Source organism: Leptidea sinapis, chromosome 33 (assembly GCF_905404315.1).
Source record: "Leptidea sinapis chromosome 33, ilLepSina1.1, whole genome shotgun sequence".
Classification (NCBI taxonomy): Eukaryota; Metazoa; Arthropoda; class Insecta; order Lepidoptera; family Pieridae; genus Leptidea; species Leptidea sinapis.
Genome location: NC_066297.1, coordinates 7,380,295 through 7,393,129, shown reverse-complemented (window position 1 = coordinate 7,393,129; position 12,835 = coordinate 7,380,295). Strand labels below are relative to the sequence as shown.

Sequence of the window (12,835 nt, the reverse complement as noted above, 5' to 3'; positions counted from 1 at the left end):
AAGTTCACTTTCAAAAAGGGCAATAAATTCTGGGGAGTTATAGTATTTGAAAAGCGTCGCTATTGATCAGAGCGAATTCGAAGTAAAAAATTGGCGACAAATGTCAATTTTTAACCAATCCATGTATGTTAATAACATGAACTATGACGTCACGATTCGTGCTCACCAAGCTCGCAAAACTGGGAGGCGTATAAAGTGTCTTCATCGTTTGGCTATTTTCAACATTTTTAATACTCGGCTTTGAATTCGAATTGCTTTTACGGCGTTTAGTTTTTATAGATTAAATTATATAGTGACGTAAACTATCGAATAAAAACATTGATAAAATATGCATATTCCCTATTCTGACTGAGAAAAAGCGCTTATATTAAAAATCATAAAGTAAATTTTGTATCTCGATTTATAACTCCTCATATTGTCATTGAAACATTTTCATTATTTATGTAGAGTAAAAAGATATTTTTTAATTCAACGCCATTTTGTTACGTCATTTTGTACGTTTGATTATTATTATCAAGAGTTGTCAACGTAGAAAGGTTATATCAGAGATTATTTTAGTGTTAAATTACTTTTTGAATTGGTTTAATAAATTGTTTTTCGTATGAGTTCTTTGATTTTATTTCCACAAATAGATTTAATTTGGATCATTAAATCAAACATACCAAATACTATATGACGGGACTACCACAAATTAATTAAAATTATCAATTTGTCGTCAATCGTCTTCAGTTTTCGAATTCGTATTCCAAATATGATAACCCATGTAGAAAGTACAAATTTTCTTGGTGTGACTATCGATAGAGATCTAAGTTGGCAACATCGAGTAAGCAAAGTTTGTAGCGAAATAAACAGTTTCTCCTTTGCACTTTATAAGTTGACGAAAGTTAGTTCGAGACAAACGGCCTTAATTACGTACCATGCGTATGTTGAGTCCATATCTAAGTCTCATACTGTGGGGCAACTCTTCAATAATAAACAAAGCATTTATTGCACAGAAAAAGTGCATCAGATCTATCTGTGGTATTCAGCCTGACGTTTCATGCAAGCCCTTTTTCAAGTCACTGAAACTATTGACACTGCCCGATCTATACATTTACGAGATGGCAAAATTTGTAAAGGAAAATCACAGTGTGCTATACTTACAGCAAATGCATATGACCCACAGTACTAGAATACTTAGGAAAGCTGATAGGTTAGTGACTAGAGTCGTTCCACATAGCACTTTATTTCAGAAAAATTGCTTCTGGATGGGCATGAAAATTTTCAATAAGATCCCTGATTCATTTAAGTTGTTACCTTTTTCAAGATTTAAAGTATCCTTACACAGTTGGCTTCTTCAAAACACATTTTATTCAATAGAAGAGTTTTTTGACCACAAAGAGTAAAGGATTTTGACATTGCATTGTAAGTGGATTATTCTTATATTGACTTCAATATTGTTTTTGTATTGTATAAAATTATGATTTTGTGTTATATAAAATAAATTAATTTATATTATAATAAAATTTTTGCCCAAGACCAAGTTTGCATGCTATTGGTAATGGCTAAATAGGAGATACTTTAAGCTATTGTAAGACAAATTTGTACCACCCTATTTAATAGCAAATAAATGAATATGAATATGAAATATCCAATCGCAATTTTATTCCTTAACTACACATGACAGCGATACAGCATGTTATGAAACATTTGGATGCATAGACTTGGAATACTAATAGCGTAATAGACGACCTAACAACCCGATAATGGATGACCAATTTTGATTTGTGAATGTTTGCGCAGGTGCATTCCATATAGGCAATGCCTACATTAATAATAACCGAAATTAATAATATACCACATGTATTAAAGTTAATTTAGTTTCCTTATTCTGTAACCCAGTAAGTTTTACCTTATCTAACCTTTGATAGTACAGGTATAGATAGGGAATTCAGTCTGAATAATTGTGATCCAGGGACCACATTTCTCTGAGATAGTGATGGCAGAAGATAGATATTTATAAGATTAATAAGACTGGGTTTCTTAGGATGTAGGCTTCTGGTGTTCTATTGCAGAATAGACACTGGGGCCATGAAGGTTACTTAGGGACTTTGTGATATTTGCTGGGCAGAGTTGGACGGTAAGCTAAGAGTACTTTTTTATATTAGATATGAAATTATGATGGAGACTAGAATCTATAAGAAGTTATGATCCAGTGTTATGAAGAAAAAATGAAATGATGAATTGGTAGGTACTGAACGATTCAGGAAGGTTGAAGGAACATCAGCAATGATAGCCTGGTGAACAGCTCTAACATATGATTTAAATACCTACGTAACTAAGTAGACGAATACGAAATACACCAATAATATACTTAAAAGTTGTATACCAATTAGTAAAATTTTTCATGGACATTTTGGATAAAGTCAGAATCCATATCCGTTTTATCCGAAACTGTTTTTTTTAAATGGTGCATTGTCTTTGACTACAGGAATATCCAATGTGATTTTGATTTTGATCAGGAGTGAAAATTAGTAAGTTAATAGTTAAAATTAGAAAGCACATAACTATTGTCTGAGCAAAATCGCTAATAACCACTCAACAAAGTAAAATGGTATACCAACAATAAGAGAAAAGAAAATTGTTGTATGTAATCAAACTTATAACAGGCTGTAGAAAAAGCCCTAAAAATTATTACAAAAACTTGACTCACGCGTGATAGATACTCGTCTTATTGTAGTATGGTCAAAACTTTAATTGGCTAGTATTAAAAAATTGGAATTGTCAATGACACGTACAATCCTTTTTTTCGAGAGGGAGAAAATACATTTATGTATTTAGATTTTAGGCTCGGTTGCCATAAGTCGGGCTTGACTAAAAACCTCCTGTATGCTGGTAGGTACATAGGTTTTACAGCGAAACGGGTGGGAGAATTGTTCTTGAATTATTCTTGCTGCTCTGCCTTCGCGTTTCAAATATAAGAAGAAGATTTAAAAAAATGTTCTATCACATTTATATCCTCTTTGGTTTGCATTTCGAAAATTGGAATTATTGGCATTTTGTTACACAAAGGTCCTTAACTCTTAGCTACCAAGTCATAAAATTAAAAAAAAAATGCATTGTTGTTAATTGTTATTGTTTTTATACTAATGTTATGCTTGCAACGTTTTTACTATTGTAAACTTTTAAATTAAAAACTTATGAATTCAATATTTGATATATCAGTCTGGAAGCAAAGCTCCAGCGATGAGTGATTCTTGTAGTTCACATTTCTATGTATCGTGATTTATTTGAACGAGTTAAGACACCGGACAACCCCCAAGAGTCCTCCTTAAAATGTCCCAAACTAGGAATGTAAATGGTATTTGCCGATGCTGTCATACCCAAGGTATATTTAAAAGGCTGGACGAGACTTATGTTTATGAAGGGCATAAAGAAGTTTATGAAAACATGTTATTAGAAACATTCAACTTAAACGTAAGTAAATAAAGAAATCCTGATTTACTCCGCTCTGAATTTCTTGTTTTTAAGGCTAATTTGAATTATTTATCTGTCAGTGTGCCACATTTCACAAAAAACTTCTCCGTATGTTTGTTTGTTGCTAGTTAATATTGACTGTGTGATACTTGTAATCAATAAGCTGTATATATTTATTTAAGAGTGCCAATGAGTTTCTTGCCCGATTCAATTTCAACTTTTCATTCAGGCCTTTGTAGTTATCTGGACAAAAGCTATTAAGAAAAAAAAAAATTTAATTGTGTTGGTTCATCCCTGACTTGCTTCATTATACCTATACTAGCTGACCCTGCAAACATTGTTTTGCCATATAAATTGTATTGATCTTTTCCTTTCTAGTTGATAAGAGATGGCGCTAGTTGTATTAATTAGTAACAATCACACTTCTTTTATATTTTGTATAATTCACACTATAGTTTTATAAATTATAGCCTATTTGTTATTCTGGTGTGTAAGCTATATTATTGTAAAGTTTCATCAAAATCTATTCAGTAGATTTTGTGTTAAAGAAGTTCAAACATACATCCAGACATACAAACTTTCACATTTATAATATTAGTAGGATTGTATATTATAATCTTTTGAATAAGATAATAATAATGAATAAGATAATAATCTTATAAAATTTCAGATAGTACCAGTTCTAGACAATGTAAAGATGTTTTATGCAATTTGTGATATGTGCTTACCAAGACTAAGAGATGCTCAGCACTTTAGGAATCAAGTTGTGCTGTGTGAAAATAGCTTTTTGAAGTACTACACTGACTATATGAAAAAAGGTAAGACACAAATATCAGTGGCATAATAACAAGATCCAATGCCAAAGAGGATGTAAATACTACATAATAAGAGGCGGGACTGCCTAAGTAAAAATTTAAATATAGTTTAACGTTAGTTTAATGAAACATGTAGTTATTTGATATGAGTTTGAAGTAGTAATTACAATATGGTGACAAAGTAAAATCCGGCTAAGTTGCTTAAAATATTGTGGATTGAAATAAAATAAAACAGAGATAGCTGACGTGCATGTTTCATACAATCACTTTGCCTTAGAGAGTTTTGCTAGGATGGCCAATGCCTCTAATCTGGGAGGCACATGTTTGATCCCCTCCTTTTATCAATGTGTTTTTTGTTTGACTATGAAATTAATATCACCATGCAATACTGAATGTTGAAGTTATAAGACAGGAATTCAATGACATTGACCAACACATACTGAACCATCATGGTCAGCCAAGCTGTTAACCTTACCAAATTGGCAGTGCGCCAGGGCACCAGATTTTTCAGAAACACCAAAACCAAGTGTGCCATACATTTCCCTACTCCCTCACCAAGTTCGGTCCCTTATTTTGTTTATAAGATGGTTAATTTTGCATGGTATTATAGTTTGTTTAAATAATTCTAATTGTAAGCAATCTACTGCTGCATGTAACATATTATACATTGACAGAACTCTGTGTGAGCGCCACAATAGCGACAATCAGAGTTTCCCGGAATAGAAAAGTTAATAACACAATTACATTCTATAATGAAATAGACACAAATATAAACTAGTAAAATAGGATTTTATATTAAAGGTCACACAGACAGAGAGAGAGACACTATAAGTGAGAAAACAACATGAATGTGGAAGTTGATTGTCATATTTAACAAACACAAAACTGACATTTCGAAGTAATATGGATGATTGTATTTTGAAGCTTGAATTAATTGGATAGTTTTTTTTAATAGTGTTATTTTTTATGTGTGACAAAGCATACATTTAGGACACCTCATAGTATGTGATCACCACATATACTCTCTCTTCTTACAATATAAGAACATGAATAAACATATCAAGTTAAAAACTGAAACCACATTACTATTAGTACTTAGCTGGCCAGTAATATGGTAATATTCAATTATTGGACCGTTATTGTATATCTATATATATCACAATATCTCTGGCACCATAAGGCTTAGAGACCTGAAAAATGGTGGGAATGTTCTTTTTGCTGAGTCAGACGTCAGCTAGGATTGGATTACACGACATTCCAACAAGTGTTGTTTTTTATTGTGAACAGAACAACATCTGTTGAGTCAGCTATTACTATACATAAACATGTAAAATATATTTTTGTTAAATAGGTTGGAAATTCTATTAGTGTAAGTACCAAATTATGTTACATTATTTTTTATTTCCTCTGCATACAAAAAGTTTCTAACAGTTACAATGGAAATTGTATATATTATGTTAAAATTAAATTTACAGAGGATATATTTTTTGTAATTAAAACGAAGGTTGTCTCCAAGTCTGTGGCAAGTCCGAGACTTGGAAAATATGATTCAGTTCTTACGAATATCAAGTTCATATTTTTATTATCTGTTTCAGACATTAAGAAAGAAATCCTTCATAACGAAGAAAATACAGGGAATGACTACAGTGAGTATTTCTGGAGTTTGAAATTATTAGGTAAAACTGGTAAAATTTAAGCATTGTTTAAATTATAGTATTATTACTAAATAGTATTATTAGTAATTATACTCCTGATTATAGTCATCAATTATAATTAGTTCACAGCACTATCACATTACTGAACTGTACCAGTTCTTCTTTGCACATGATGCCATATAGATTATGAGTACCACAACAGCGCCTATTTCTGCCGTGAAGCAGTAATGTGTAAGAATTATTGTGTTTCGGTCTGAAGGGCACTGTACATACATACATACATAAAATCACGCCTCTTTCCCGTAGGGGTAGGCAGAGACCACTTCTTTCCACTTGCTACGATCCTTACATACTTCTTTCGCTTCGTCCACTTTCATTATTCCTTTCATACATGCTCTCCGGTTTAGGGTACTCTTGACCTGGCCTTTTTTCAAGACGTCCCTGATTTGATCTTGAAACGTCCGCCTAGAAAGTATTGGAAGGGGTAGACCCCCTTCCAACACTTTCATTCACACTGGCCTTATACACTTTCTTCGTCAATCGTTCTTCATTCATTCTCTCGACATGTCCAAACCATCTCAGCATACCTTTCTCAATTTTTGTCACAGCATCTTCTTTCAGACCACAACGTTTTCTTATCTCACTATTTCTTATCTTGTCACTCAGTGTAACTCCTATCATACTTCTCAACGCTCTCATCTCAACTGCATTTACTCTGCTTTCATGTTTCTTCTGCCATACCCAACTTTCACTTCCGTACATGAGTGTTGGAACCAACACCCCCTCATGCACAGCCAAGCGAGCCTTATTAGACACCTTCTGCCTGTTCATAAAGGAGTGCAAAGCTCCATTCACCATGTTTCCTGCATTCACTCTTCTTTCAATATCACTCTCATACTTTCCTTTGAAGGGCACTGTAGCTAGTGAAATTACTGGGCAAACGAAACTTTACATCTTATGTCTCAAGGAGACGAGCGCAATAATTGTAGTGCCTCATTATTGGGTTTTTCAAGAATTCTGGGTGGCACTGCATTGTAATGGGCAGGGCGTATCAATTACCATCAGCTGAATGTCCTGCTCGTCTCGTCCCTTATTGTAAAAAAAACTCTACATTCAACTCACACGTTATCTATTCGTATGTTGCTGAAAATATTTCAGTGGTTACATAATTTTTTTTTCTATCAAAGAGCAAACATGTAGTCACCAGTTGTCAGTATGTGATATACTCTATTATAACACTAGAGGAATCACAAGAGCGTTACCGACCTTATAAAGTGTCAAATAAACGTACATATGAATTGGAAAACGGAAAACACATTGATGGTTAGAGCAGGGGCGTGCATACCATAAAGGCATTTAGGCAGTGCCTACCTCGTAAAGAACTTAGTTTTTTTTTATATAAGAGGGGGCAAACGGGCAAGAACCTCACGTGATGGGGAGTGGTTTGGCAACTGTCCATGGACATACGCAATAACAGTTGTTAAGAGATGCGTTGCCAGCCTCTCAGGAGGAAGTGTGCTATTTTCTTGAAGGTACCTAAGACGTATCGTTTAATTGATAAGTTTAATTTGGTTCTGTAATTCTATAACCAAACTTTTATTGAACAACCACTCATAATTTTTTTCCTTACCCTAGATCCTAAAAAGCTACGGTAATATCCAGACTGCATATTCGTTATACAATAACAATATTTAGACCTCAAAATCTAGTATTGTCGAACTAAAACAACGCAACTACGACTAGTTAAATCTAGAGTACCTACCTTGCTAGAAAACCAATCTACGCCCCTGGGTGAGAGTGTAGGGTTCAACCTGTAGCAACACCGACGCTAACTTCTTCAAGTATTTAATGAACACACGGTTAAAGTTAAAAAATTCGCCTAAATAAACCAATTTTCACTTAACATCATTACGGAAAATCCTATAAAGTAATCTAATAGCCGCAAGCTAGAGTAGGCAAGAAAAACTTATTATACCAGCGTAATAGACAAACACTTTCCACATTACGGCGAGACTAAATTTAAAGTGTTCATGTGTGATAGTTTTACAGATGTGTTAGTGAGCTAGTAAAGTGTGTAGTATTTTGTTTTTGGTCAATCCCTATGACAAAATTTGATAAACGGCGTCATATTCACGTATACATTTCATTTTCTCACGCATATTTTTTTAAATTAATATCATCATCATCAGCCGGAAGACGTCCACTGCTTGACAACGGCCTCCCCCAAAGATTTCCACGACGATCGGTCCTGCGCTGCCCTCATCCAACGTATTCCGGCGATCTTGACCAGATCGTCGGTCCATCTTGTGGGGGGCCTACCAACGCTGCGTCTCCCGCTACGAGGTCACCATTCGAGGTCTTTACTGCCCTAACAGCCATCTGTCCGTCCGTTTATTTAATATAATCTTTAGAAAATAGAGTTAGTTAATTACCCCCTTATTCATAATAGCCTGCTAACTTAAAGCATTGCTAATTCGCACTCTGTCTTCTTCTATTGATATGTTTTCTTATTCTTGACTCCTAAGTCAGAATGAGAAAAAACACTCCTTTGCGGCTGTTTAAAGTTAGCGGACCATTATGAATAAGGGGGTTAGTGTTTATGGCGTATATAAAATGTAATACAAAGTATTTTAGGGAAGTTTCTTTATTTGGATTGTTGCTGTACAAAACAACACAATCTAACACAGAACACGACAACATTATATTTTTTGATTAATATCCGTTATAAAACAGAACAAAATACGATAAAAATACTAAAATGCGGTCAAATTTGACAGGAGACTAATGGACACTAAATTGTTTCATAATGGTTTCATGGTCTACATCTATTCCGTCACATTCTCACACCTAGGTTTTTATGTAAGTATAGTTATCTCACTTACACACAGGGTTCGTCTATTACGGTATTATACTAAGTTTATCGTAGGCATTTACACCTACTTTTGCCACGCCGCGCCGCGCGTAGTCGTCAGAACTCATAGGTGAATAGCGCCTACAAGTAAGTTTTTTTTCATAAATGTATAATTTCTTTGTTTGAAAATTTCAATTATTTACTTTATTTTTTGATTTTTTTTAGTTGAAGGTATACCCGTGTGTTCATTTAATGTCGCCATTTTAGCGCCACACTGTATATTCTGGTATGATTGTTTTAATGCATAATTTTAGATGATAGTCAGCACTCAGATATTTGTGATGGAGATGATGATGATGAACCGTTATCAAAGTTGAAGACGGAGGAAATAAAGCCGGATTATGATGGAGCAATGCCTACAAATAATATAGGTATGTAAGTGTTTTTTGTTTTATTTTTGTATATTAAAATTATCTTAAATTAATTTTACATCTAACATAGTAAACATATTAACATTTGATATTTACTCTAAACGTCAATTTTAATGGTTAGATTAGTGAAACTAATAAATAGTTAAATTAAGGTCAAACTGAAATATTTTTATTTAAAATCTATAGAATGTCAAACAGTTTAAAGAAAATTAAATTGAGTCTAGACTCTATATATAATTTATAAATAATTTATTGTTTAGATCAATAAACAATACCCACGAATGTCCAAGTTATATATATGCATTTCGGAAAAGTTTTTTTCGCCTAATGCTAAGTGATCACCGGCTTCATTCTCCTGCAACACTACAGGGATTCTAAAGTGTTTGAAGGGTATCTTGCAAGAAACTCATTCGCTACACTTTCATAGCTGTGCGGCGTCAATCAAGTAATGGACGTTTTGAAACACACATGGCGTGTTTAACAGCACAGTTGTGTTGTACACAATTTACAATAACAATATTATTAGATTTAAATATTTTTCTTTTCAAATTTTATTCAATATAAATATTGCACCTCTCATTTTTTACAAACAGCATTGCATTATCTTCATTTCTTTCAGATGGTACTAAGCCAGATAATAAGAAAACGAAACAGCACAACTGCCACATTTGTCACAAGCAATTCACGTACTTCGGATCACTAGAGATGCACATAAAAACGCACAGCAACGTAAAAACGTACAAGTGCCTCTTGTGCCCTTTTACGTCCAAAAAGAACAAAGATCTGGTGCGACATATTGAAAGTGATCATAAAGTTGACGGGCAATTTTCGTGCAGTGTTTGTCACAGTGTGTTCGATACCGCCCGTCTGTTAAAGAACCATTTCTCTCACCATTTAGATAGGTTTAAGTGTGAATATTGTGGTAAAGAATTTCTGAGAAAGAAGGGATTGAAAGAGCATTTGATAACACACACGGGGGAAAGAAAGTTTAGTTGCAGCATCTGCAGTAAGTCGTTTGGACAGAATCATACGTTGAAATCGCATATTTTGACGCATACAGGTTTGTCGTATTAAATAATACATAAAAATGTGTCAGCATTATTGTTATTTTGATAATTTTCTGTCACGTTTTTGTCCGATTTTGATTCAATTGACTTTAATCAAATGTGTCACCAGCTAAAGCAGAATTCTTTATGACAAGATTTGATCGAAATCCCAGGTCGTCTTGTCACTATTTTGAGTAGATCACACTGCTTAACATTATATACTTCCTATAGCTGTGTTTCCAGGATGATATAACACGGGTACCGTCCGAACAGAGCGTACACCTACCTTACCTTAAACGCCGGCAACGTTCCTGTGATTCCTCTGGCAAGAGTGTGTGGGTTACCCGTTACCTCGCTTGTCAACTTTTCCTGTTCTACTCCATACAAAATAACTTTCAAACAACCTCTTTACCTTCCACGTACTGGATGACTCAGTATTGGTAGGCCGGTAGGTCAATAGTTCGGATGGTCAATGGATCGCTGGAATAGTTTGGATGAAGGCAGTGCAGGACAAATCGCCGTGGAGATCTTTGGGGGATAAGCCTTTGTCCAGCAGTGGGTTTGGTTTTTGGCTGAAATTAATAATAATGACTGTTTATTTATTTCAGGTGAAAGGCCGTATGTGTGCGATGTATGTGGGCGTCGATTCCCACAGCGATCGCATCTGAAGCGACACATGTATATAATACACACGGGCATAAAACCTCACTCTTGCAAAGTATGCAACAAAAAATTCTCAAGTAAAAGCTACTTAAACGTACACGAAAGACTACACACAGGAGAGAAACCGCACGCATGTAGGGTCTGCAAAAAAAATTTCACGGCGTACACAACACTAAAAGTACACATGCGTATTCATACCGGTGTAAAACCGTACATCTGCTCGTTTTGTGACAGACAGTTCGCGCAGATGGCAAGTTTTAAGCTCCACGAACGGACACATACTGGCGAACGACCGTTCTCGTGCGCTGTTTGCAAGAAAACATTCACTAACAACGGTTATTTAAAGATTCATATGCGGGTGCATACGGGTGAAAAGCCGTATTTATGCGAGATTTGCAAAAGGACGTTTAGAGAAAGCGGCCAATTGAAGCGGCATATGCGAATTCATACCGGCGTAAAGCCGTACAAGTGCAAAGTGTGCAATAAACAAATTGGTAATCTGACAAAACACATGCGTGTCCATTCAGACGCAAAACAGTTCAACTGCAATTTCTGCGATAAACAGTTCTCGATTAATAGCAACCTGAAGTTGCATTTGCGTGTTCATGGAGACAAAGCGTTTTGCCAGACTAATTGTAATAGTCAGCTGAGTCAAAGTGGCTTGAAAAGGCACAAGTGTGAGTTAGAGAATAAAGTTAGAGATTTTTCAGCAACCAAAATGGATTAAATGTTCTAGAAAGATCTAAAATAGCTGTGCGATGTCGAGCATGCTACGTTTAAACCAATTCAAACACGCATAGCGCGTTTCACAGCACAGTTGTATTGTACCGAATTAAATTCAAAATCAAATATTTTTATTCAAAATAAGTTATGAAATCACTTATAGAAAGTCAAAAACTACGTACCAGCCATTTTTCACTCGTCCGTGGTTCAGACATGTCAAATAACAGTTGTCAACAAGTGAGTTAAAAGCGATAAAGTTGAAAGATTGCAAAGTTTTATCGAACCTAAATTTGTCTGTTGAGGCAGTTGTAGCAGTTGACGAACTTAATTCGAACATAACACCGCTTACATATTACTCAATTTTATGACCAGTCATCAGCTTCAAAGGTGCCTCGTAAGCGCAGGCCACACCTAAATTGCCACTAGGAAAAAATGGACAAAAATAACCAGAGCCATATTAAGTATATAAAATTGTAACCATAATTTATGAACGATGCGGGACTCAAACCTGCGACCTCTCGGAATCCGTTCGAGCATAATAATTTGATAATATAAATTTACTTGGTTTTCCAGGCAAGATTATTATATTAGGCTATCGCGCTCAGAATACGGAGAAAAACACTATAATATGTGAAAAGCGATATTATTAAAAAAAAGATTACCTATCTACATTTTATTACAGAATACTGTTCTATCTTGTTTATGAATTTCAAACAAATGCGATTTATTTAATGAAATGTTAATAAAAATATTTATGATTTGTATTTGTCGGCATAAAATTATAGCTGACCTGAAAAGTATGCAATTTCGAATTGATACCTTATGCCCATGATAAACAAAATTTGATTCATCAGCATGATATTAAATATTGTAGACTTTTGTGTGGGTATGAATATGAATAGCCATGTTGTGAGAGAGCGAGAGGTCATGATCAGTTCCGCCATTTTGAAAGAATTTTGGCGGCTTTTATGCATAGGTGCAGATAGTACGTAGGTATATTTTAAATTCATTTTAATATTAGAGATGTTTTGTATAATTGTAAATTTAATGTGTTCTTAATTTATTTGAAATAAATTATTTTATAATTATGGTTTTTTATCTTCACGCAAATCCCTGACGCAGTTGGCAAAAAAGACAGCAAGGCTTACATGCTTTTCCAACCGGTAGATGGCAGCAGACGTACGTAATGACATAC

At 34.5% G+C, this 12,835-nt stretch overlaps 1 protein-coding gene across 1 annotated transcript; it reads left to right on the top strand.

Moving 5' to 3' along the window:
• Positions 1–3,111: 3,111 nt before the first annotated feature.
• LOC126974622 (zinc finger protein OZF-like) lies at positions 3,112–12,429 on the top strand. The gene is made up of 7 exons (XM_050822128.1): positions 3,112–3,456; positions 4,127–4,274; positions 5,867–5,917; positions 9,092–9,208; positions 9,828–10,268; positions 10,863–11,295; positions 12,426–12,429. The coding sequence occupies exons 1-7, from the start codon at positions 3,316–3,318 to the stop codon at positions 12,427–12,429; spliced, it is 1,335 nt and encodes a 444-aa protein (XP_050678085.1). The 5' UTR covers positions 3,112–3,315.
• Positions 12,430–12,835: the final 406 nt, after the last annotated feature.